Source organism: Lissotriton vulgaris, chromosome 9, assembly GCF_964263255.1.
Source record: "Lissotriton vulgaris chromosome 9, aLisVul1.2, whole genome shotgun sequence".
Lineage (NCBI taxonomy): Eukaryota > Metazoa > Chordata > Amphibia > Caudata > Salamandridae > Lissotriton > Lissotriton vulgaris.
This window is the reverse complement of record NC_141697.1, coordinates 226822547-226848562: the sequence shown is the minus strand read 5'-3', so window position 1 is coordinate 226848562 and position 26016 is coordinate 226822547. Positions and strand designations below refer to the sequence as shown.

Here is a 26016-nt window from a genome sequence, read left to right as displayed (position 1 = left end):
TAGCACCATTTCAGTGTGTAGGATGTACGAAAGCCAGATTGATGAGGATACCAAATACCATTTGAATCACTGAATTGTGTATATTGACTATTCTCTATATTTTCAACAGCTTTAGCTGGAAAGGGAAAAGCCATTGGAGAAGCTGGAGAAGACTGTTTTGCCTTTCTTTTTTTAATTTAAACTATGGGTTGACTACTGCCTGCTTCCAAGTACTTGGTAACTTTTCACAATCGACCGAAAAATTAGAGGACATGGAGCTTGGGAGATATTGAACCTGAGAAAAGTCTGAATCCTTTGACAGGGCATGGATCTAAAGGAGATCCAGAGGAACTAGTTTGGATTTTTTATGTAATTTGCTGATAAGGTACTAGAGAAATGGAGGAGAAGAAATTAAACGTCTTAGGGTGGTTTTTAATTGGGTGGTGAGGGCTACTGATTCAATTGGAATAGTATCTGCTCCGAGCATGTGTAATACGTTTTTTGTAATAACTGACAGCTGTCTTGTAGTTCAATTTAGCCGAATAAGAATAGATTTTCTGTCAAACATGTTCTAATTTCCTCACATTTCGTGTGGCTAAGGTTAACTCAGTAGTATACCAGGGCTTGTTTGATATAGTTTTATGTTAAGTTTTAAAGAAGTTGTACCACCCAAGGCAGGAGTCAGCAATAGTTAAAAGAATTAGATTCCCATTCGATGCTGCTGTAAAAAATAGGAGTAGAGGTAGCCAAGAAGATGTTCACTCTAAAATGTGCCCAGAATCTTCTCAAACAAGCGGATTTATTAGGGGGGGGAGGGAAAGAGGGAGAGGGAGAAATATATATATATATGTGTGTGTATATAATTCTTAAGAGTGAAGAATACTGCCTTATGATCTGTCCATGGAAGATCTAAACCACAGTCAAATTTGCATCAGTCAGGTTTTAAGAAAATCAAGCGGAGTGTGGTTTCTAACATGTGTGGGGCCATTCAAAAGCTGTGTCAATCACATGACAGCAAAGCACTCAAACAGCTCTTGAGTCTTCACTTGCTAAGGGGTCATTGACCCAAGCACTGAAATCTCCAACCAGCAGTAATTTGTTGAAAAGCAGTATAAGAGACGCAATATTGTTTATCAGATGACTACTAAAGAACTTTTAAGTTTCAGCGGATCTGTAGACCGGTATAGTTTTGATGGTAGAGAAGGCGTTGAGTCCAATATTTAAAGTAGGGTTATACACATTGGGTGTATAGCTCATGTTACCCTTTGATACGTTGTAGTGTTCACGATTAAGTGTTCACCGATTAAGGCACACCCGCCCCACTGCTGAGCAAGGCAATCTACATGGCTGATTTCTAGCCTGTTGGAGCTGCTAATTCAATGCCGGTACGGAGGGATTTCTAAGCTACTTTTTCTGTTAGAAATAGCAAGTCGACGTTGCGTTTAATTAAAAAGCCATGAATCTCGACAGCATGCTTTACCGTGGACCTTGAATTGATTAGTGCACAAAAGATCTCGGAAATAATCATCATAGTTTGACGTACGAGCAATTGTATAGACAGATATGGTGGCAGTGCCTTGATACATTTTGGTACAGAAAAAATTGGCAACAAGGGAATTCTTTTGTGAATAACTAAGTAACAGGAGGTTGATCAATCTGTACTGAGAAAAGTTAGGACCAACTTAATTCAATTAAAATCTGTTATTCATCAAATATGTCACTTTCAATTTTAACACGGTGGTAAATACTCACATAAGAAAAAGCTACAAGGGAAATAGATTTTATAGAAATGTCACTTTATGTAAAGTTTTCATCTTAAAGGGTAGAATTTTTAAAAACAGTGAAAATCAATCAACAAATGTACAAGTGGACAAGACGTACATTAGTTGTTCTTAAAATCCACTTGCGTTGCAATCCACTCTTTTTAGATAAGTAACAACGAATCTTGCTGACTGTACACAAAGATATCGCTGTATTGAGTTAATCTGAGAAAAAAGATGTGGACTAATAAATCGACGTTTCGGCCTTATAATTGTAAAATCCTTAAGGCCATCCTCAGGACCTTCAATCTTTTGTGAAATATGACCCCCTTTTTGTATTGAGGCTTGCTCTCGAAAAAAGGTGTTGTGGCGTACTTAGTCCGCATCAACAGTAAATGTTTCGATATATAGCAAAACTTCGTCCGGCGTGGCGTAGTCTCACGGGATAGTTAGTCGATTGATACATTTTGGAGAGGCAGAGTAAATCTTCAAAAAGAACATTTCAGATTTAATTAAGTCGGATGGGACATACTTACAATTATTTGAGAGGCAATAGAAGAGGACAAAACGTCTTTTTTACCTCAAATAACAGAGATGCCAATTCTCCAGCTTGCCCTGCCCACTACCCACCAAGTTTAGATGAGTTCAAATGATATAGCGGTCAGGAGGTCTGCGGCACAAGAATGCAGACTCCTTCCTTACACTGTGGCACTAAAATGGAGAAAGCTGATATGGGTTGCAAAGGCAAGAGGATATGCGAGAAACCGCAACATATTGGAATGACGATAACGGACAAAACTGTCAAAATTTTTTCTTTTTTTTAAACGATTTTTATTGCAGATACTCAGACATGGTAAGGGTTACAGTGGCAGCATTATTCAGGCAAGACAATTACATATTGAAATACACTTCACGGAGCCCCCGGTGCCGCATCAATGCATAGTCCATAGGTCGGTCTGACCGTGTCTTCGAGTCTCTCTCGGTGCATCACCGCCATAACATAATTGGTGATCACATTAGCCAACTGGGCATCTGCTTTTTTGGTTTTGTTGAACTCCCACCCCCCCTTCCAACAAGCACTATTATGAATGGAAGTCGGTAGAACATCTGCTCAATCAAGATCTAACATTACAGTCATGTTAAGGGCACATACATTCCCCGCCGACCCCATCCCTCCCCCCCATACCTGGTAAACAAGTGGCATGAAAACATTCAAGCATGCATTGCGTGACTGGCGTATCAGTGTCTATTCCTAGCATGTCCTCTCATCCTCAACTCGCTCATCTTCCTATTCCGGGTCCACTCACGAGCCTCCCTCCCCAAGCCCACTATCTAGCCCATGATATTGTCTCCACTTTGACCAAACCCTTTTGAACTTTTTCGGGCAACGCCTTGATTTATTCCTTCACTCGCTCTGCCGCCATGTAAAGGTCTAGTCCCCTTCTCCATTCCTCCATAGTGGGTACCGTCACAGCCCCCCAATATTTTGCAACATCCCGTTTTGCTACTACTAGAGCTAATGTCAGGAACACCAGTAAGGGGCGGGGGAGGTCAACATCATTAGTCATTCCCAAGAGGGCCAGTTTGGGCTCCTGGTCGAGCAACACAGACAGGACCTCCCGCAGTTCGGTGAAAATGAGCGTCCAGTAGGATTGTATTTTCACACAAGCCCATAGTATGTGGAAAATGTCCCCTCCCTCATGGTGGCATCTCAGGCATCTATCATCTGGTGTTTTCCCCATTTTGAATAATCTCACTCTATCATAGTACGTCCTGTGGAGCACGTTATATTGGATCAGGCGGAGCCGGGATTTGATAGCCACCTCCCTCGGGTGCATGAGGATTAGGTCCCAGTCAAGGTCTTCCAGTGTCCCTACTTCCCGTTCCCAAGTGGTCCTAAGCCTTGCCAGGTCCCCCAGCATGTTGTTTGTGAGTGTTTTGTATGTGAGCGATACGGCCTTGTTTGGTATCTGCTCCTGCAGCAGTCTGCCTTCCAGAGGCGCATATTCTGGCAGGCCCTCTAGGGCCAAAGCCTGTGCCCTCCATGCATGGCGCAGTTGAATGTATTTAAAAAACTGTGAGCGATGGAGGCCATATTCTGCCCTCAAGGCTGCGTAGAATTTTAGTTCTCCCCTGGCAATGACATCTCCCACCGTGGAAATCCCAATGTCGTCCCATTGCTTAAATCCTGTGAGTTTGTGGAGCTCGTAAAGCCACGCGCAGTGCCAGAGTGGGGTCTGTCGGGTGGGTTTCCTATCCCATCCTGTGCGTCTCGTTGCCACTTTCCAAGCCCTGAGTGTAATATACGTGGCCGGAAGTAAGGACCTTCTCGCCGCACCACCGTATAAGTACGAAAGCAGAGGACGTGGGGCCAGTTTGGTACGTTCCAGTGCAAACGTAAGGTGGTCCGCCAGGGCGTGGAGCCAGTCGTTAATGGGGGACAGGTGCTCTGCCCAGTAGTACGCTTCAAGGTTTGGTAGCGAGATACCCCCACTGTATTAGTGGCGTTGGAGGGTGGTCAGCGCTATTCTCGGTTGTTTACCCAGCCATATGAAAGATCTGAGGTCGGCGTGTATTCTGCAGAGGAGGCCGTCTGGAATCGGATAATATTCATTCTGAAGGGCATATAAATATTTGGGCAATACGATCATTTTATACATCGCCGCCCTACCTAGGAGCGTCAGGGGGAGCTGGCGCCACCGGGCCATGTCAGCCGCGGAATTCACGAGTATTCTTTCAACATTTCTGAGATGTTACAGTTGCCTATCCAGCGTGATGAATACTCCCAGATATTGGAAGCCTTCCGCGGACACCACCAGTCTATCCGGAAGGGCCCCCTCGCTCGTGTCCCCTCTGGGGTCGAAAAGGACGGACTTGTGCCAATTTATTGCGTAACCGGAGTGGCTACCATAAACGTCCAGCTCTCGGAACAACTCAGGCACTGAGGTCTGCGGAGCAGTGATATAGAGGAGTACATCGTCCGCGTAAAGGGACAGTTTCTCCTGCGGACCGTCTGCGTCCGTAAGTCGGAAACCGGAGATCCTCTGGTTTTGCCTGATCCTGACCGCCAATATCTCAATGGTCAATGTAAAGAGAAGCGGTGACAGGGGACACCCTTGTCTGGTGCCTCTTTGGATCGAGATTTCGCGAGAGAGCCTCCCGTTCACCCGCACCTTGGCCCGCGGGTTGGTGTAGAGCAAGTGTACCCATGAGCGGAATTTGGGGCCGAGACCACATTTTTCTAAGGCGGCCTCAAGGAATGGCCAGTGTACGGAATCAAAGGCCTTTTCCGCATCCAATGAGAGGAACCAATGGGGCGGGTCCCTATCTTTCACCTCCTGCAGCCAGTTGTGTGTGCGTCGGAGGTTGAATTTCGTGGCCCTATCTGGTAGGAAGCCAGTTTGGTCTAAGTGTATCAGATCAGGGAGGACTGTTCTAAGGCGTCGCGCCAGGATTGTGGCAAGGATTTTCACCTCCGTATTCAACAGGGAGATGGGACGGTAGGACGTGCAGTCATCCCGCGGCTTGCCTTCCTTGTGGATAGGGACTATGGTCGCCAGGGTGAGGTCATTCGGTAAGCCTCCTTCTTCATGCGCTGCAAGGAAGAGATTTTTCAGGTGTGGAGCCAATATGTCGGCCGTGCACTTAAAGAATTCCGGGGGGAAACCGTTCGGTCCTGGCACCTTACCCGGCTTCAGTCCGGCAATGGCGGTTTTGACTTATTCTAGGGAGATATCGGCCTCTAACGCAGGTAGGGCCTCAGCTTCCACCACGGGGAGGTCGACCTGCGACATATAGAGAAGCGAGTCCTCACACAAGCCCAGTTGCCTGGCTTCATAGGAGCGCTCGTAGTAAGCTGCGAACGTATCCGCAATGTGGAGGTCAGAGCACACTGTCCTCCCCCTCTCGTCAGTGACTTCATCCACCCACCGCGCCGCCCTCTCCCTACGGCTAAGCCAGGCTAAAAGTTTGCCGGACTTATCCCCTACATCGTAAAGACGGTGTAATGTGGCCAGATTTTGCGTTCTCGCCTCATCCGATACCAAGTCTCGATAGCGTCTTTGATTGTCCAGCAGCTTACGCAAGGTAGTCGTGCATTTAGTACGCAAATGGTCCCTCTCCAACTCCACTATAGTGCGTTCTACAGTCTCCACCTCCTCCAGTAGTCTCTTCCTCTCCTCCCTCAATCTGCCATTTATCCTGTCTCTAATCACCGGTTTCAGTGCTTCCCAAAGGGTTACCGCCGAGTCCACCGACCCCTCATTTTCAGCCAGGTAGACCAGAGCATCCGCTCTAACACCTTTAAGTATTGTCTTGTTCACCAGGTCCCAAGCGGCAAGGCGCCACGGTGCCTCTTTCTTGTGCCCAGACCGTCCCATCGATACGAGCAGTGGCGAATGGTCTGAAAGGCCCCTTGCTAAATATTCTGCTGTGTTGTCTTCCATAGTCAACTCCTGCCTAGACATAAAGACATAGTCTAATCTGGAAAACACTTTGTGTGCTGCCGAGTAAAAGGAATAGGCCATAGTGTTCGGGTGCAACAGTCGTGATACATCGGTCAGTCCTAACTCTGACACCATTTGAGCCAGGGGAGTCTGAGTACCTTGGTTATGAGCCGCTCCTTGATGGATAGGGGTATATCTATACCCCTATCCATCACATCATTAAAATCACCCCCCACTATCTGTATTGTGTCTGAGGTGTCCAAGAGTATGGTCGCTAACATCTTTAGCGCGTTCACCTGTAGTTTAGGTGGTGCATACACTGAAACTAGGGTGTAAGTACGTCTGCGCCAGGACCCCTGCACTCCTACACATGTTCCCAGAGGGTCCCCCCACGTCCGTGTGACATGAAATGGGAAAGTATTCTTAACAATCGCCACGCCCCTGGAGTCAGTTGTGTATCCCGCATGGCCCAATACCTTATACCTACCCCGTGCTATGAATACACAGGCCATGCCCCTCAGATGCGTTTCCTGCAAGAAAATGATGTCAGGGCCTATTCTCTTGAGGAAGTTGTTCACCAGACCCCACTTAATTTTGTTACCCAGACCATTTACATTCCACGTCAGTATATTCAGTTTTTCAGTGGCCATGGGTATAACAGTGAGGCATTTGTACTCCAGACCGAGGGGTCAAGCAGGTGGGCCAGCGCCCACGACGAAGGGACCAAAGAATGTACCAATCCCCATGACTGTGTTCACTTAATATCACATCTCTCTCCTCTCCCCCTCCTCAAACAACTGAACTGTACGAACAACCCCCATGCCCCCCACCCCCACCTGTACCTCCCGGCCGTCCCGCCCGTACAACCATCGACGGTGTGGACCACCAGGCAGCAAGGTCTGTCGCCCACCCCTCAAACAACCCCAGCTAAGAAATGTCTAGCTGTTCAAATTCGAGTCTGGAAGTGGCGTGTGCCCACCCCAAAGAACAAAAAGAGTTACTTGCGTGCCCCATGGCAAAGAACTGCTATGTGGAATCTCAGTCCCTCAGCTTCTCAGGAATGGGAGTCCTGCGTGTCAGGGTCAGTAGCCTCCGCGTTGCCCGGCGCTCCCTGTTCCAAATCTCGGATGGCAACAGCTAATGGGTGTAAGGATTGCTCCGTCTGGTCTTCCATATCCGAGATATTCGTGCCATCCTCCTGGTCTGTCGCAGCTTCCGATTCCGGGAGCAGGCACCTGAATCTCGACCCCCGAGTGGTATCTCCAGTGGTGGCAGCTGCGCCATCTCCTCGGACTCCTCCGGTCGCCACCTGCTGAGGCGGGTAAGGTGTTCGCTGTGAATGCCTGTCCGACCGGCGATGTCGCGTCCTCTGTGACCCGTTCGGGCTCCTCCTGAAGTTGGCCGCCGCCTGCTCATCTCGAATTCTGCGACCCTCTTCTTCCGCCTCCCTCAGCAGCGGTCTCTCTTCCAGCCAGTGCCAGGCCTCCTCCGGGCGGTTAAAGAAGTGCGATTTGCCCTTGAACAGGACTTTCAGTTTCGCAGGGAAGAGGAGCATATAGGATATGTGCAGTTCTCGAAGTTTGGCCTTCACAGTGTCATAGGAGCGTCTTTGCTTTTGCACATCCTGGCTATAGTCAGGGAAGATCATGACAACGGTGTTTTCAAACTTGATTTCCCCCATTTTCCGGGCTTCTCTAAGGATGAAATCTCTACCCGCATAGTTGAGAAATCTCGCAATGATTGGGCGAGGTCTCGCTCCCTCCGGTGGTCTGGCGAGGAGCGCCCTATGTGCTCTCTCAATCACAAAACAGTTGGAGAAGTGAGCTCGGGGGAACATAGTCGTCAGCCAGGAGTGAAGGAAGGCTGCGGTGTCGGTCTTCTCAATTCCTTCCCTCAGGCCCACGAAGCGCAGGTTGTTTCTGCGTGCCCTGTTCTCCGCATCGTCCACTCGCCACAGCAATTGTCTATGGGAGGCCTGCAATTCCGCCATATCTTTTTTGAGGGAGGTAACGGCGTCTTCTGTTTCGGAGATCCTGGCCTCCGCCGTGCCCACTCTGTCAGATAGGTTCCTGAAATCTTGACGTAGTAGGAGGACTTCAGAGCCCACCTCCCCGATCTTGGTCTCAAGGGCCGCTCTAGAGTTCTGGATGTCGGTTCGCGAGGCCTGGATCGCCTTCAGAAGCATAGTGGTGTCTGGTTGTGATTCTCGGGCCCCCACGGCCGCGTCCCTGTGTGCCTGCGTATTGGTGGTGTAGGTCTCAATTGTTTCCTGTCTGGCAGGCTTTGACACCGGGTCTCTCTTGCCCATGGCGTCCGCCGAGTGGCCCCCCCGATGTTGGGATCCTGTAGTAGGGGGGTGCGGGGGGCAGCAGTCACAGTCTCTCAGGATGGCAGCAGCACAGGGCCGGGACTAGCCTCGTGATCCCCCCGTACCACCAGGGATTTTCTGCACTATGCCCCTTCCAGTGGGCCCCCGCTGGGCGGACAGAACCAGTCCGGACCCCCTCTTCGATGTGGGGTCTCCGATGGGTCCCTGCGCTCTCCGGGGGGAGGGGCGGGCGAGGAGCTCGAGAGCACCGCAGATAGGCCTCAATCCGCCTGCCGCCTCCGGATCCAAGGCAAGATCTCGTGGGTCGTGCACCACCGCCGTCGGGGGAGGGGGGGATGTACTCCACGCGTGAACCCCTATGCGGCCTCCACAAATCAGCTCCGGGCCCAGGGGAGTGTGTACCCCCACGCAGGTCTCACGCTCCAGGCAGCTCACTTGGCGGGCAGCAGGTAGGAAATCCAGGCCCCGGTGTCACAGGCCTCAGCCCGGTCGCAGGATGTCCAGCCCCCGAGAGCCTCTCCACGGCCCTCCGCGGCTCTCATAAGGCAGCGCCAGGTCCAGGGGATTGTAGCCCTGTGTAGGGCTCGCAGGCCGGGCAGCTCACTCGGCGGGCAGCAGGCAGTAAATCTAGGCCCCGGCTTTACAGGCCCCAGTCCGTTCCCGTTCCCGGGGCTGCCGGAGCGTCGGGGGGGCGAGGCCCAGGGTCGTCCGCTGCCGCGTGTGGGCGGGCTCCCGCTGTCCTCACCGTCTCGCCGTCTTCACCGCCTCACCTCGTCAGCAGACGGTCCCGATGACTCCGGACGCCGCCGTCTTGCCGTTCAGGGTCTCCGGCTCCGGGGGTAAACTGGCGAATATTCCGCCTCCGCTTGGGTGTAGGACGGAGCCAGCGGGCTTTCCAAGTGCCTCACACCTTCTGATGCCTCCTCAGCCAATTTTCCCCGCAGTTTGCACGCTTTCAGGTTGGTATAATGCCGGATCTAATGCAGTTTTGCCAGGAGTTGCGCTGAGGCACGTCTTACTCAGCCATGCAGCTGGCCACGCCCTTCAAACTATCTGTGACTTGATACCACATCCATCAAGACACAGGTAAAAAGATCAACTAAAAAACAGTACAATTAAAAGAAATGTATGAGAAAGTTTAATACAACAACCCCTCGTACAAAACTTAGAGAGAGAACAAAATATATTATCAGCAGTTTCCCAAATCAGTAAAAACTGTACTCTGTAGTGGTAACTGTCACAGATAACACAAATATCCCTATTGATTCATGCAAATGTGTGTATGCCTGGTGCGGTGTCCCTCCAGGGCAAATGTTATGTCTCTCTGTAGGTAACCCCTGGCATCTAAGACCGACACTGACATTTGATTGTTTCTTTGCTTTATGGAGGTAATCTTTGACAGTGTTCACTATTTCTAGCATAGTGATGGCAAAGCCTTATATAATGGTGGTTCTGCACAATTGTGATTCTTCTATATTCTGGGCCTAACTCTGACCACATTTGACATAAAGGGTCTCTACCTTGGCATAATGGTGGTCACCCCTGGCATAATGGTCACGTTTAGCATTATGTTGTCCAGGCTGGCATAATTGTGGCCATTTTTGACCTAACCTCCTAAATTATTAGTGACTTCCCGTGACATATTGCAGGCATCCTTCGCCTAGGGGTACCACTTCTACTACAGTGGTGGCCATCACTAGTTTGAATATGGCCAGTCTTGACATTTGGTTGCCAAACTTGACATTATCGTGTTCAGCCATAGCAAGATTGGTTGATGTGTGGGTATTCTTGACATTATGGTGGTATGATGATACAGCATGGCCACATGAGAGACAAAATGATCATATTAGGTAGTTGTACATGCGAGTAACTTATAAAAACAACAAGCTGATGTTTGAGGACTAAAGGGGCAGTAGCTAAAAATGAAAACTGGCATTTGGAAGCAAAAACCTTTTTTTTTCCAAAAATCCGGGTTTGGAGGGATTGGGGTGTTTTTACTAACAATTATAAACAATTGTATTTTTATAGCACCGTGTATATTTTCAGAAACTGAGACACTGATTGTTGGACTTGGCCTTTTTAGCAGGTTAACTCTTAAACTTTTTGCCTGTCTCCTAGCCTATTCCCTGTGTAGTGTTGGTGGTTTTAGGCCTCTAGGCACTTTAGCACTGCCGTCCAGTGTAAAGTGCGTGCGCCCTGGGTTACATTTAGTGAGATTGGCCTGCCCTCCCATAGGAATGCATAGGGGATTCCCTGATGAATGTGGTTAAGTGGTAAATCCTGATATGAGAGGCGCAGCATGGTCAAGTCTAATATGTATGAAATGTTATTAATAAATGCTGCGCAATGGTGTGCGCAGATTTATTGTGGTTATTTTAGAAATGCTACTTTTAGAAGTTGGCATTTCTGTGTACTGTGTGTCTGCCTGCCTGATGTGAATTGCATGTCTGGCATTTGAGTGATAGGGGCTGGTGAGGTGTGGGTGGCTCCAGGAGGGGCAGGGTGAGTCAGTGCTAGGCTGAATGGGACATCTACATTTTGAGTGGTGGGAGGAGAAGTCCCTGGCCCCTGAATAGGGACTATTCAAGACTACTCAAAACCTGGCTCTTCAAGCAGTAGCAGCACCCCCCACCCCAGCGCCTTGAGACCACCACGGGTAACTAGTGCGCTTTACAAATCTCATGATTGATGATTGAACAGGAGTGTAGCTGCCCTAGTGAATGCTGGCTCCGCCCCCATGTGGTGTGTCTAATGACGAGCCCCCACCTGACAAAGGGGAAGAGGAGCCTTGTAAACAAAGTGCTCAAATTCCCCCCTGAACCAGTTTTTGCTGGTTCCCCAAGCCCTGTGCTCTGCAGAACGAAGAGGAAAAGTGGTATAAATGTAGGGGCTGTGATCCCATGAAATGTTGTTCCTGTGCTCGTGTTTTACTTGAAGGGACCCTCTGCCAGTAGGTACTGCCGTGGTACCCAGCTGCTGTTCCCTGGGGGTCCCTGCGTGCTGGTCTCCCCAGCACCAAGGACTCTTATTTCTGCCTGTCTGTGCATTTCTGGAAAAGATGAGCTACCTGCTCCCTAATTGTGTCAGGTGGGAGACAGGCTGAGCGTTGTATTGTATTTACCAGAGGGAGAAGGAGCATGGACCCTGCAAGCGCTGAGGCTGAGACGTGCTTGAAGGGAATCCCGGCATGTGGGATTCCCCCTTCCGCTGCACGAGAAGAGCGGGAGCCCACCCTGCCTTCGGTCGCACCCTCCGTGCTTATTAAATTAAGCAGGAGCCCACCCCGCTGTTTCCAGCCTCCAAGAGCGGGTGCCCACCCCACTGTGGTGTTTATGTGGAAGTGGGTGTCCAGCCCGCTTAGGGTGTGGACGAGTGGGTGCCCTCCCCACAATTGCTTTATTTTTCCAGCGGGTGCCCACCCAGCGTTTGCCGAAGGAGAGGTAGCATCGAAAACGCAAGCCAGGCACCCATGCCTGACTGTGGGCGGGGCCTGCTGAAGACACAAGAGCCTCGAGGACTCCATTTCCGCACCCTTCACCCCCCAGAGTGGAAGTCTGGCGGAAGTGCAGCTGACTGTTGCACAGGGCCCTCGTGACCTGGGAAGAGAGCCCCGCGTGTTTCCTGGCAACCGGCGTCAGCATAGTGCGGCTCTCGCCCAGTTTCCCAAGACAGGAATCTGGCTGCTGCCCCAGCTGCAGAAGGACTGCTGGATCGCGCCCAAAGAGCTATCAGAGAGCTCTTCGGGCACAGTGTTGGTGTTCAGCCAAAGGACCAACGCCGGGCAGATCTTCATTACCGGCTTGAAGCCAGGCGGGAGCCTAACCAGCATTCCTGTGTACCGTGAAGAGGAGCGGAGTCCACGAAGGAGCCCCGGTGAGTGGGGGGCTCTGTCACATATGGTTGGTGCCCATTGCCACAGCTGCCCCACCTGACAGTGGGCAGCTGCAACGTTTATGGGGCACTTTTGACCCTAACCAGGAGTCCAGTGGGGGTGTATGTTGGGGCACACTGTCGATGCCCGCCCACTGAGGTCACTCCTAAGGCACGGGTGGTGCCAGGCCCTGAGGGTTCTTCACAGCTGCCCTGCTAGACAGAGGGCAGCTGCAACGTTGTCAAAAGTTACCTGGGGAGTCCCGGAGTGAGGCTTCCACAGTACGGTGGTGCCAGTGCCATTTCCAGCTGCCCTGCGAGAGCGCAGGTAGCTGCATATTTGGTAGTGCCAGCCCCATTCTTTTCCTTGGGGGCATTTAGTTTTGCAATGAGAAGGGTGAGTTACACTCCTGTCCTGCCCCAGCGCTCTGCGCACTTTTTCTTTTACCTGAGCTGTGAGCTGCAGCTTCTAGCCCTGACATTTTAGACATAGGGCATCTGAGCCCTAGAGAAGGCCAGTTGGCCTGGGGGTCAGTTGAGTATTGGTAGGGCGCAAGGCCCTAATGTGATGCCTACAATGATTTATGCATAACGTGGTTATGCTGGAGGCCCATTGCGTAATGTGTTTCAACTAATAAGGCTTGTGCCTAATATGTTTTATGCCTTAATGTGATAATGCCGAGGTCATTATTGCGCCAGTAGTTACTGGTTGTGTTTTATATGTACTTACCTGTTCTGATGGTTCTGACCATGGCCCGTTTGGCCTGGTCCTGTATATAATCCCCTGTGAATAGTGCCTAGTGCCAGTTGGCACAGTGTAAATGTGTGATTATGTTTCTAATGTGTTTATGACAATACGAAGGCTATTTTTGATATAACCTTGTGTGGAGTTTCTTTTGTGGTGTGCCTAGTGTGTTGCTGCTGTGTGAGTGTGTTGTGCAAATGTTTACACATTGCCTCCTGGATAAGCCTGACTGCTCATACCAAGGGGGGTGAGCAGGGGTTATCTTTGGCGTGTAACTCCCTTGCCCTGACTAGAGTGGTGGTCTCTGCCTGGCTTTGGCGCAAGCCTTAGCCAAACAGAGATCCCATTTCTAACACTGATGTTTGAAGAAAAGATGAGTGTATTTCCAAAACTGATTACATTTATTGATGCAGAATTCATACTAACACGTGGAGACCTATTGCTGATGTTATTTCCTTTTTTCCAGAAGAGTCCCGCCGCTTTGGCTGTTATTTCATTACACATCTAGAAACATTTCAAACAAAGATTTTTAGGACATTTTTGCTGGTAACCTGTCCAACGCACAGAAAGAAATGGTCACTAATGGTAATCCTAGATGGAATGGCCACTAATAATCTTGTCCGATGTGGCCTATATTGTGGCGCTAATATTTGCTAGTAGCTCACAAGATCTGCATTGATTTGAAGTAGCTCTTCATATAGAAACTTGGAGAGCCTTGCAGTGGGATAGCAAAGGGAGAAGCAAACAAATAAAATAACAGAAAACTAAAACAGGTGCCTAAATGTAATTAGTGGAGCTTACCATGTGCCTTTATACACTGGAACAGAGTGGAACAACCTGTGTTTTTTTTTTCTTTTGATTGGTATTTCCAAAAGAATTTTTCTTGCTATGTCACTGTGGAATACCTGCTTTTTTGCGGTGGCCCTGGGGTCTCATGGTGGGGTTAGAGGGGGTGTCTTCTTTATGCTGTCAATTTTGGGCCAGCAAGGAAGGAGGAGATTCCTTTTTGTAGGTACTGCGGGGGAGGTAGGAAGAGAGAGGGAGGGTTTAAAAATGGCGGATTGGTCGACTGGTAGCGGGGGTGTAAAGAGCCACAGTTTAGTGAAATTTACATTGGTTGAGTACAGGTGAAAGGGGCACGTAATGAGGGGGGAGATGATCAGATCGAGTTTACAAGTATTTTTAAATGCCGGACCTTAAGTATATGTGTTGGAATGTGTCGGGGCTTAATCAGGCTGGTATGCGCCAGTTAGTAATGGAGGAGCTCCTTGTATTTGAACCCCATACTTTAGGGCTTGCTGATAAACATCTTGCCTATAAAGACAGAGCTCAGTTAAAACAGCTTGGTTATGAAATAATTGTATGTACTTCGCAATCAATATCTATCCGCGGGGTGGCTCTCTTAAAGTCCAAAAGCTGTAGGGCTACGGCCCTTCGAACAATGGCCGACTCTAAAGGGAGATGGGCAATTGCCCAACTGATTGTTTATGGGCATTATGTTAGAGTATGTAGGGTTTAAGGCCCAATACTGACTGTCCGGAGGTTATTTTTCATTTATGCTCTGAGCTACTGGAGTGGGCTGGCGAGCAGATAGTTATGGAGATTTTAATTGTATACTAGATAGGAATATTGATACTACTTTTGCTACAGCTCGTGTTAGAATGTGTAAGACCAGGGCGGCTATTTTATAACTCCTTCATATACATCAGTTGGAGGATTCTTGGAGGAGACTATTTCCAACTATACTGGGCAATACGTTTTTTTCATCCACGCACAAACATTATTCGAGGATTGATATGATTTTTTGTTAATACTATTTTTTTGGAAAATGCATCCATAGAGCTATGTCCTAAAATAACATCCGACCATAACCCGGTGATGCCAACTGTGCAGTTTCAGCCTCAGGTTAAAGAATCAGTTAGGGAATTTTCTTTTCCTAGATACCTCCTCAGTAATCCAGAGTATGTGGAACTTATGCGAGGAACATTAGGGGAGTATATAGAGAATAATTCAGGCACAGCGCCTATTGCAATACTATAGGACTGTTTGAAGGTCTAGGTAAGAGGGGTCTCGCTGCAATATATTATAAAACAGAACCGGTAGGTTGCCTGCTTGTTCGAGAAGGAACACAGGCTCTATTTAGATCTGGAGCAACAACATGCTAGAGCTATTGCTGCAAAGGAGACAAGCGCACAATTGATCTATCGGCAGGTTGTTGAGGTAAGAGCTAAGCTCAGGAGAAGGTTAAGGGATAAAGTAGCAAATAACTATAATAAGTACACATCCAAACAGTATGAATACGGGAAAAGGGTGGGCTAACCAGATTGCTGATCAAAGGGCTAGATCGCATATTAAATTAATTAAAGGGGTAGACGGTCTTGTTTACACTAGATCTACTGACATTGTGGAACAATTTAGGCTATTTTATGCTGACATATGGTGATTCAGTATGTTCAAACCAACAAACTGTCTTGGAATACGTACAGGAGATTGCAATGCCTGTTTTGAATCCATTGCTCTCCAAGCTTTTGCAAAAAGATGTTGACATTGGGGAACTTGAGGAAGCGATTAGTGCTCTGCAAACTGGCAAGGCTGTTGATGAAGACAATATTCTGCTTGAATTTTATGAAATCTTTAAAGATACACTGATCTCTTTCTTTCGTGCACTATGCAACGAAATTATTCAAGAGGAGGATGTTAAATACTCCTGGAATACTACGAATATTATTGTTTTCCAAAAAAGGGGAAACCAATAGATGATATGAGCTCTTATCGGCCTATATAGTTGATCAACGCGATGCAATTTTTCCCCCCCCAAAGGCTCGCATCACGAATGACCCCCGTTATTCATTTTGTAGTCTCGGAACAGCGCATGGTTTCGTCCCAGGTAGAGACACGGCGGCGCATATTAATCCAGCTATTGATATGTTTGATGTCTCTGGTCAATTGAGTCAGCAGTTTGAGATGTTGATGTTGGGCGCAGAGAAGGCCTTTGACCGGGTGACTTGGGGAGGTCTATGGTCAACAATGTCAAGAACAGGTCTCAGTCAAAGATTCATCTTGGCGGTACAGAAAGTATATAGGAACCCAATAGCTGCGGTCAAGCTTAATGGTCTTTCCTCTTCTTACTATGATGTCCAAAGGGATAGGCGGCAGGGCTGCCCGTTATCCCCTTTATTGTTTGCTCTTTATATTGAGCTTTTTCTTAAGCATTTGTTGTGCAATCCTGAGATTCCTACGGTTTCTCTTAACAGGCTGGAATTAAAACTAACTGCATATGCGGATGATATTGCCATTTTTTCTACTGCACCAGTAAATGCTCTAGCCGAAATCACACGAGAGGCCCAGCGATATGGCTCTTTTTCTGGATATAAATTAAGAAAACTAGTTACTTACCTATAACTTCAGTTATCCAGTATTAGTATCTTTCATAGATTCACATGCTTAGAATCATCCCGCCGACGAGGTGGGAGTCTCGCGGTACGATCAAATATATTCATTATAGTCATATTAACATCATACCATAGGCTATATTAAATAGCAAAGTCACTACACTAGCCTATCTTAGTCTTTTTGCAAAAAGAACCAAACTTGGAAACCAGCCAATTAGGCAGCAGCCCCTCCTAGAACCTTCCCCACAGAGAGGCAAACCCTCAGATTTTCGCAGCACAAGTCCCCATAAGTATGCCATAATGATAAGGTAAGCCTCTCCGGGGAGGGTCGCATGTGAATCTATGAAAGATACCAATACTGGATAACTGAAGTTCCAGGTAAGTAACTCGTTTTCTTATCCAGTATTGGGGTATCTTTCATAGATTCACATGCTTAGAATCAGAATAGCTAGCAGTAAATAATACTTATATACATAGTGGATGGTAGGTATCATAAGAAGTTCATGAGATACCATGTCAAACCATTGCAAAATATATAAACAAACCTATACTGTGAGAAAGATTAAGCCATACACATACACAACAATGATTGTATACAATAATATCACAAACAATATATTCCTGCCATCAGGCTTACCTTATCTAAAGAGGTTTCGTAGTACTGCTTGTCCAACTGCTGACTCAGTTTCTGTTGCCAGATCCAGGCAATAATGCAGAGTGAAAGTATGTACACTCTTCCAGGTTGCAGCTCGGAAAATCTTGTCCAAAGACACACCAGCAAACAATGCCGTAGATGAGGACATTCCCCTGGTAGAATGAGCATTAGGATTGCTTGACAATGGATGGCCTGCCTTACAATGGCAGAATTGAATAGCAGATGCAAGCCACTTCGAGATAGCTTTTGATACAGCTGAGCCTGGCTTAGGTCCACCATACGAGAGAAATAACTGATCAGATCTTCTGATGGACACAGTCCGACATATGTAGAATTTCAAGCATCTTTTGACATCCAAGGTATGCAATGACTTCTCCGATGGGGAAGTCGGATTAGGAAAGAATGTTCGCAATATCACCGGTTCATTGAGATGAAATGAAGTAGGAACTTTAGGTATAAATGTGGGATTAGTCCGCAGGGGGACATAATCATTAGCAAACTTCAAATATGGTTGCCTTATAGTAAACGCCTGTATTTCACTCACTCGTCGGGAAGAGGATAGTGCCAACAGTAGAGCCGTCTTCCATGAGAGATACTTGATATCTGCTTTATGAATGGGTTCAAATGGATGTTTCATCAGTTGTTGTAGAACCAGATTTAGTCTCCACTCCGGAGGAGGAACTCTAATAGGTGGGAAAGTTCTGAAAAGTCCCTTCAGGAACTGCTTAATGAGAAGATTGGAACAAAGTGATGCCATCCCAGAAGATCTTCTGTATGTTGAAATAGCGACCAAATGCAATTTAACCGATGAGAACGTTAGATCAGACTTTGAAAGCGACAATAGATAAGGCAGAACCTTATCGGGAGAGCATTCCAGCGGATGTAAGCTGTTGTTAGAGCACCAGCAACAGAATCTCTTCCATTTTAAGGCATAGGTCCGTAAAGTAGAAGGGGCTCTTGCTTTAGCATGGAGTTGCAGTTGAGCTGGGCACGGATGAAGAATCTGGCTTTTCTCATTGTTAGCAGATCCGGAAGTATTGGAAGGCGGAATGGCTTGCACTTGGAGAGAAGGAGAAGCTCTGTGAAGCAGTGTTGACGTGGCCATTTCGATGCAATCAGAATCATGCAGCATGGTTCCTTCTTCAAATTGTGTAGAAGCCTCGGGATCAGAGGAAAGGGAGGGAATGCGTAGGCAAAGATTCCCGTCCATCTCATCATGAAAGCGTTCCCCCAGGAACCTTTCTCCGGCTCCCAACTTGCGAAGAAAAGGCACTTCCGATTTGGCTTGCCCCACTTCTGAAAGATATTGTCCAATATAGTTTGATCCAGCTCCCATTCGTGACACTATTTTCGTTGCCCTGCTGAGGGAATCTGCCCAGGTATTCTGGACCCCTGAAAGATGTTCCACCTTGATTGTATTATTGTGCCGGAGAAGCCACTTCCAGATGTTTTGAGCTTCCTGGGACAGAATGTGAGACCTTGTACCACCCTGCTTGTTTAGGTAATGCATGCAAGTGGTGTTGTCGGTTCTGATGAGAACTGTAGATCCTCAGAGACGAGGTAGAAAAGACTGCAGGGCCAGTGAAATTGCTTGAAGCTCCAAAAAGTTGATGTGCATTTTCGCCATTGCTGAAGGCCAGTTCCCTCTTACGCTTAGGTCTTGAAGATGCGCACCCCAATCTTCCAGGGAAGCATCTGTGGTGATAAGAAAATCCGGAACTGGAGGCTGAAAGGTGAGCCCTATGGAGACATTCTTGGAACACCTCCACGAAGAAAGTGCTTCTTTCATAACTAGAGGTACTTGAACCATGTCGTCGAACGAACCTGAGATCTGGAGCCACTGACCGTCTAGCTCCTCTTGAATTGGCCTCATCTTTAGCCGTGCCTGAGGCACTAGCAGAATTGCTGATGACAAAATCCCCAGAAAAGATTTGATCATTCTCACTGTAGCGAACTTTCTTTTTAGAAAGTATGATGCCAGAGAGAGAAGGTGAGATATTCTGTCTGCGGACAAGAATGCTTTGTCTTGAATAGTGTTCCTAGAAATTGTATCACTTGAGAAGGATAAAGGCTTGATTTTTGGGCGTTTAACGAGAGGCCTAGAGAATGAAACATTTGCAGGCATTTGGTTGTTGCAAGAGAAGCCAGGTGAAAGGATGGAGCCTTTATTAGCCAGTCGTCCAGATATGGGAATAGTTGGAAGCCTTGCAGCCCGAGATAAGCTGCTACAGGAGCTAGAAATTTGGTAAAGACTCTTGGAGCCGAGCGCAGGACAAATGGAAGGACTTTGAATTGGAAATGTGCACCTGCCACACACAGTGAATCTCAGAAACTTTCTATGTTTGGGATGAATAGGGATATGGAAATACGCATCCTGGAGATGCAAGGTTGTAATGAAATCCGCATGGTCTAGAAGCTGAAGAATTTCTTGAAGTGTTACCATGCGAAAGGATTTCTTCTGAAGGTACTTGTTCACCATTCCCAAGTCTAAGATCGGCCTCCAATCCCCAGAGTTTTTCTTTACCAGGAAAAAACGAGAATAGAATCCCTTTTCTGTTTGAGAGTGAGGAACTCTTTCTATCGCCCCTTTTGACAACATAGATTTTACCTCTTTCCTGAGTAGAGAAGGATGCAGTGGGTTTTTCTTTGGAGGTGGATGAGGAGGGGGAAATTTGGTGAACTCCAGGGTGTGTCCAAATGTTATGATATCTAATACCCACTTGTCCTTGGTTATTTTCATCCAATTGTTGAAATGTTGGGAAATAATTGGAATTTTGAATGCTTGAGGCATGTCTGGTGCAGGTGCAATAGGAATGTCTCTGCCTTCTGGCAGAATCTCTGCCTTGAGGTTGACGCCTCTTGCTTTGTTGCCTACAGGCGGCAGTTGGAGGGTTCCTGTAGGCTTGCTGTTGTTGATGGAACGAATATCCGTATCGACCATGGTTCCCCTGCTGTTGGTATTTCTGTTAACCCCCACAAAAGGAGTAGGAACCTCTGCCTCTCGCTCATCGAAAAGGTGTCTTCCGATATTGCAAGGTACCCAATGATCTTGCAGTATCTGTGTCCTTTTTATATCCTGTAGTGCGTCGTCAATATGTTTGCCAAACAAAAGATCACCATCAAAAGGCATGTCTAGGATTTAGTCTGGATTTCTGGGCGAAAATTTGTGGCTTTAAGCCAACCCTGTCTTCTAAGTGTAGCCGCTCCTGCTAGTTGACGAAATCCAAGGGACGCTATATCCATAAAGATATCTATGATTTTAGAAGCAGCTCTTTCACCCTCCGTGAGAATTTTTCTTGCCTCCGCTTTCTTATCATCAGCCAGATCTTCTATATAGGGCGAGATGTCTGACCACAATTGATGGTCTTATCTTCCTAAGATGGCTAAACAATTCGTAGCCCGAACAGTAGTGCCTGCCATCGTGGTAAAACGTTTGCCTATGTTGTCCAGGCGCCTTCCATCCTAGTCAGGAGCAGCTGTTATTGGAGTTAAAGGGTTCCCAGATTTTCTTTGCGCTGCCTGAGAGATAACGGAGTCTGCTTTAGGGTGACCCGAAAGGCAGGCAGGTGCATCATCGGGCGCTTTGTATTTTTTGTCAATCCTAGGGAGGATTGCAGGAATGGAGAATGGAGTTTTCATGATCTTTACTCCCTCTTTCCATATATGGTCAATTATGGGAATAGAACATGCGGACTTCCTGTTTAGGTATTTAAAATCATATAAGAAACACTCCGTCTTCTGTACTGGCATGTTTAGGTGAAATCTAGCAGGTGCCCTTTCCATAATGGCATGGAAACCTCCTATGTCCTCAGGAAGAGAGTCTGCAGCCGGAGGAATCGGTGAAGCTGGAGTCGGAATTAAATATTCATCCCATTCGTCTACGGTAGTGGGTGAATTAGGAATTTCTCCATCCTCAGCTACCGTGTCCCCGTCATCATCTTGTAGCAGCTGCGAAGGCAACGTCACCTGGGGCTCAGAAACTGGTGTTGCAGGTGTCACAGGTTGCATCTCTAAAGATGCAGAAGGTTGTTGTGGAGGTGGAACTGTAGGAAAACGGCTATTATAGTCTTTTAACAGTGCCGTAAGGTCCTGGAGCAAGGAGGCAGGCATTTGAACCACCGGCTCTTGATGGAATACTTCTTGACGCCCTCTTAGAGACTCACATGGTTCATAGTATTCCTCTTCTTCATCATCCTCTTGATATTTTATCCTGAGTTGTGAAGGGTCATGTGCCTGTCCAAAGGGGTCATCATCATCTTCAGATTCCTCCAAGTAATGGCTAGGAGGTTAAGGTGAAATGTGTGATACATCATGGTAAAATTGTTTGGAAGACGACAATTTAGAGCTCAAAATTGGCGTAAATTGTAAAGGCGCAGGTTTTGTACGCCTCAAAGTGGCAGAAATATATGTCGATGGTGATTCATATTCTGCTGAAAAGGCTGTAACAGACGGCATCGCCGATGTTTTGATCATAGATGTCGTCGACGGAAAAGACATTGTCGACGATGTGGTTGTCGACTTCATAGTTGAAGTTGTCGTCGACGGTGGACTCGCCGTCGAGGGTATAATCATCGTCGACGGTGATATAGTCAAGGGTATCGTCGTCGACGGTGGGCTCGTCGACAGTAACGTCGTCGACGGCGGGCTCGTCGTCGGAATATGATGCACCGTCGACGGGATACTCGTCGTCGACGGGATACTCATCTTCGACGGCGGAGGCATCGTCGACGGGATCTTCGCCGACGAAGCCGGTGCCGACATGATGTGGGTCATTGACGGCATAGGGACACTCGTCGTCGATGCCGTCGATGGGGATCTTCTCGACGGTATACTTTTCTTCGACGCTGAAGATCCACTCACCTTCTGTGGTGATTTTCTCGTCGACGAAGATGTTTTACTCATTGATGGAGGGTCCTGAAGAGATTTTGAGGTAGTTTTCTGAGAAACCTTCACCTTATCTCTAGATTTTACCTCAGAAGAGACTTTCTCTTTTTTTGAGGAAGAGTGACCCACCTCAGAAGAGGATGTTTTCAAGGTCTTACTCAGCTTCTCAGGAGGATCTCCAGATCTATCCCTCTTCTTGGATATGGGGATGGACACTTGAGGACTAATACTGCCCTCACCTTCAGATACCACTTCAGATGATGCCTTCAACTTCTCCAACCAAACCACCAGGCGTCCTTCTCTATCCTTCAAGGTCTTGGCAGGAAAGGTTCTACAGATCCTGCAGTCCTTAACCTTGTGTGCTGGGTAGAGGCAATAAATACACTCCTTATGTGGGTCCTCAAAGTGTAGTCTCTTCTTCCCACATGAAAAACAGGCCAAAAACAAACTCTTCTTGGAATCAGACATATTTCTTCCCAGAAAGTAAGGCTTAAGGAAAAAACTGAGCAGAGCTCAGGGAGACTCCCTACCACACGAGGTGCGGTAGAAAATCTGAGGGTTTGCCTCTCTGTGGGGAAAGTTCTAGGAGGGGCTGCTGCCTGATTGGCTGGTTTCCAAGTTTGGTTCTTTTTGCAAAAGGACTAAGATAGGCTAGTGTAGTGACTTTGCTATCTACTATAGCCTATGGTATGATGTTATTATGACTATAATGTATATATTTTATTGTACCGAGAGACTCCCACCTCGTAGCGGGGATGATTCTAAGCATGTGAATCCACGAAAGATACCCCAATACTGGATAAACTTGAGTAAGACACAGACGGCTTTACATTTTCAACTTGAAATGCCCCCAGTAACATTAGGGATTATAAGAACGGCAATATATTTGGGAGTCTGTCTTAGCAGCCAAATTGATGATATGATTACACTTAACTACAAGCCACTGCTTAAAAAGGTGGTGGTCAAACTGCGATGTTGGAACCGGCTTCCCCTTAGTATATATGGGAGGTGCAACGTTGTTAAAATGAATATTCTTCCGAAGTTTTTGTACATTTTTCGCACGATTCTGCTAAGGGTACCGCTGACGTTTTTTAAGTGTTTAGACGGTGCCATTGGTAGCTTTATCTGGGGCTATCGGCGTGCAAGGAGACCTATACGGTATATAAAGCTAAGGTGGTTTTAAACTCCCAGATTTTACATTATATTTATGGGACGCATTTGCCGAGCGAATACAAAGTTTACTTAGGGGCATGGCACCAGTACTATTTGGCTCGCATACCAACTGGCCTGTGGATTAAATACGGGGTTTTTATTATACAAAACGTCTGACCCTAATTACTATAAGCGGGTTCGATTTAAGGTAGTTAGGGATATTACTAGGATATGGCATGAAATTTGTAAAGAATATGCACTACCAGATCTCCATGTATATACTGCATTATGGGGAAACCCCATGCTGCCTGACATATTTCATGACTACGTTAGGAAAGAGTGGCAGCGCAAGGGTATAACGCAGCTTGGTCAATTGTATGATGGACAAGGATTCCGGTTTTATTTAGCCCTGAAAGAAGAATTTGGGTTGCTACAGACCTATTTTTTAAAGTACTTACAAGTAAGGGATTTTTTCACTCGCGGTCGGGGCTTATTAGAGTTATCCAATCCTTCTGAGATACTATCTGTATTTTTTTGTACTACAGGCCGAGGAACTATCTGCAAAACTTATCAGAAACTTATAGCAGCTGTTAGTGATGACGGTATACAGATAGCAGTTAAGTCGGATTTTCAATATTAATATAACTAAAGAGGAATTACAGAAATCTTTGGAAACTATAGATTCTGCAGTGACGTCAGTCAGTCTGAAACTTCAGCAACATAGTTATATTTATGCTATATTATACTCCAGAGCAAATTTCTAAGTGGGGTAATACCCAATCAGCTACTAAGTCATACTGCCCAAAGTGTCAAGGATATGCTGCATATTTACGTCATATGTTCATCACCTGTCCTATGTTGAATACATTTTGGTCTGATGTAATCCATGCGCTTGCAACATTGGTTGGCCATGATAACCAGATTTCAGTGAAGGAAATAGTGTTGGGGGTACTTTCAGATTCAGGTTGTCTTACGAGATCACTTGTTTCAATGATTCTGGCATGTGCCCGTTTATGCATAGCTCGATCATGGATTCAAAGAGTGAGTCCAAATATTAATGAATTTTGGGTCTTACGAAGGGAAATTTATGAAATGGAAATAGCGTTAGCCAAAGCCAGAAGTCCACGCTCTTGGCTAAAATTTAAAAGGGTGTGGTCCAGTCTTCAATGGCACTAAGAATCAATGGCATTATTTCTGTATTTGTCTCCCTTTCCTTTATATGTGTGGTAATTGTAATTGGATAGGTATATAGTTCTGTTCGGTTCTTTGTGTTCTCATGTGCTCTGATAATGATCACTGGTATTTTATTTCTGTTTTCTTTTAATGTAATGTATTTATACATGTGGCTAAGAAAAAGAATAAAAAATAAATGTTTAAAAAAAGGAACATTTTTGTTTTGATATATTACATAATATACGAGGTAAAACAAAATATGAATTACTTATTTTAATGTATTCACAATCATATCATTTTTCTTTCAGTATATCTTGTCGTATGCTGGATACCCTACACAACCATCAGTTTCTTGGATATTTTTCAAGAGGAGAATGTTCCATCGCTAGTGGAAAAAATGTCAACATGGCTGATTCTGTTAACATCTGTGTTAAATCCATGGCTCACATCACTGGGTCAAAAGTAAGAATACTCGCACTTAAGTTTACATTTTGCAGACTGAAAATCAATGGATACATTTTATTGTATTGAATTTAGTTCTATATAGCTCTACATACCCCTTATGAAGCACTGAAGGGCAATGGAGGACAGGTACACACTACGCTATAGAGTGTGAATGGTTGGAAGAGTGTTCACTTGCATTTGGCCTTTGGGGTAGTGCCTGACTGACCAGAGTGATGCTCTTAACCTGATTGAAGCTGTAGCAACTACATGTGTTGTGGAGGCAATACTAGTGAGGGCTAGAATGCATGCGATTTACAATAAATTACAGCTGTGCCTGGTGGTGATGGTGAGGACTGTGAGTAGGCCCAATGGTGGAAGCGTTTAGGAGATGTGGAATATCAGCTGGGGGAGACAAACAAGATAGAACAAGTGCAGTCGGACAAAGGGGCCCCCTCTGAGTAGCATTGCTGCGATGGTGCAGCTGCGATTATGCCTAAAGTGTAACACAGAATTCAAGGGCCAGATGGGCAAAGATTAAGGCCTGAGGTTGGTTTTCAGCTGCATAAGAGCAACACACAGACAAGCACTGGACATATGCAACCATGTTACATAATCTGAAAAGTCCACTCAGGAATGACACAGAAGCAAACCACAGGTGTGCCCTAGACGTACACAGGCGTGGCAGGAGATAAACCTCCTAGGGGTTACAGAAGTATAATACTCAGGCTTTGACTAGACAAGCGCAGCCACAACAATTACTATTAAGAGCCCACCCACAGATGAAAAAGGGGCAACCCCAAAGCATGCCCTGAATGCAAAGAGCTATGGGAACTCATCAAAACAGTCCACTTACAAGTGACAGGAGCAACGTACAAGTAAGGTCTGGTTCCAGGCCACAATCACAGCCTTGCATCAGACATAGTCATGACTAATGATTATAGAGTCCATCCAGAAGTTACAGAGTGGTAACATATGGGCAAGATAATAAGTAACTATGGTAGATGCCCTTCCGGGGCAATGCAGGAGCAATGGAGGGGCAAACTACAGGCTTGGCCTGGTTACAGGGCTTTTGGTTTAATTTTAACAGTTCAAGTGCAGGCACAATAATTAGCAGAGGGTCCAGCCTACAAGTACAATAATGTGCTATATGAACAATAGTTACTTACCTGTAATCTGTGGTTCTCCAGT

The 26016-nt window shown here is 46.6% G+C and overlaps 2 protein-coding genes across 2 annotated transcripts in view; one reads left to right on the top strand and one right to left on the bottom strand.

Annotated features, from left to right (window-relative positions):
- The window catches only part of SEC23A (SEC23 homolog A, COPII component), a 981910-nt gene that overhangs the window by 458170 nt on the left and 497724 nt on the right, over positions 1–26016 (bottom strand). The gene's annotated exons all lie outside the window — the stretch shown is intronic.
- The window catches only part of LOC147689864 (adenosine receptor A3-like), an 81960-nt gene that overhangs the window by 34873 nt on the left and 21071 nt on the right, over positions 1–26016 (top strand). The window contains exon 3 of the mRNA XM_086937359.1: positions 24693–24846. Within this exon, the coding sequence (XP_086793485.1) occupies positions 24693–24846 (154 nt within the window). The remainder of the gene's footprint in view (positions 1–24692; positions 24847–26016) is intronic.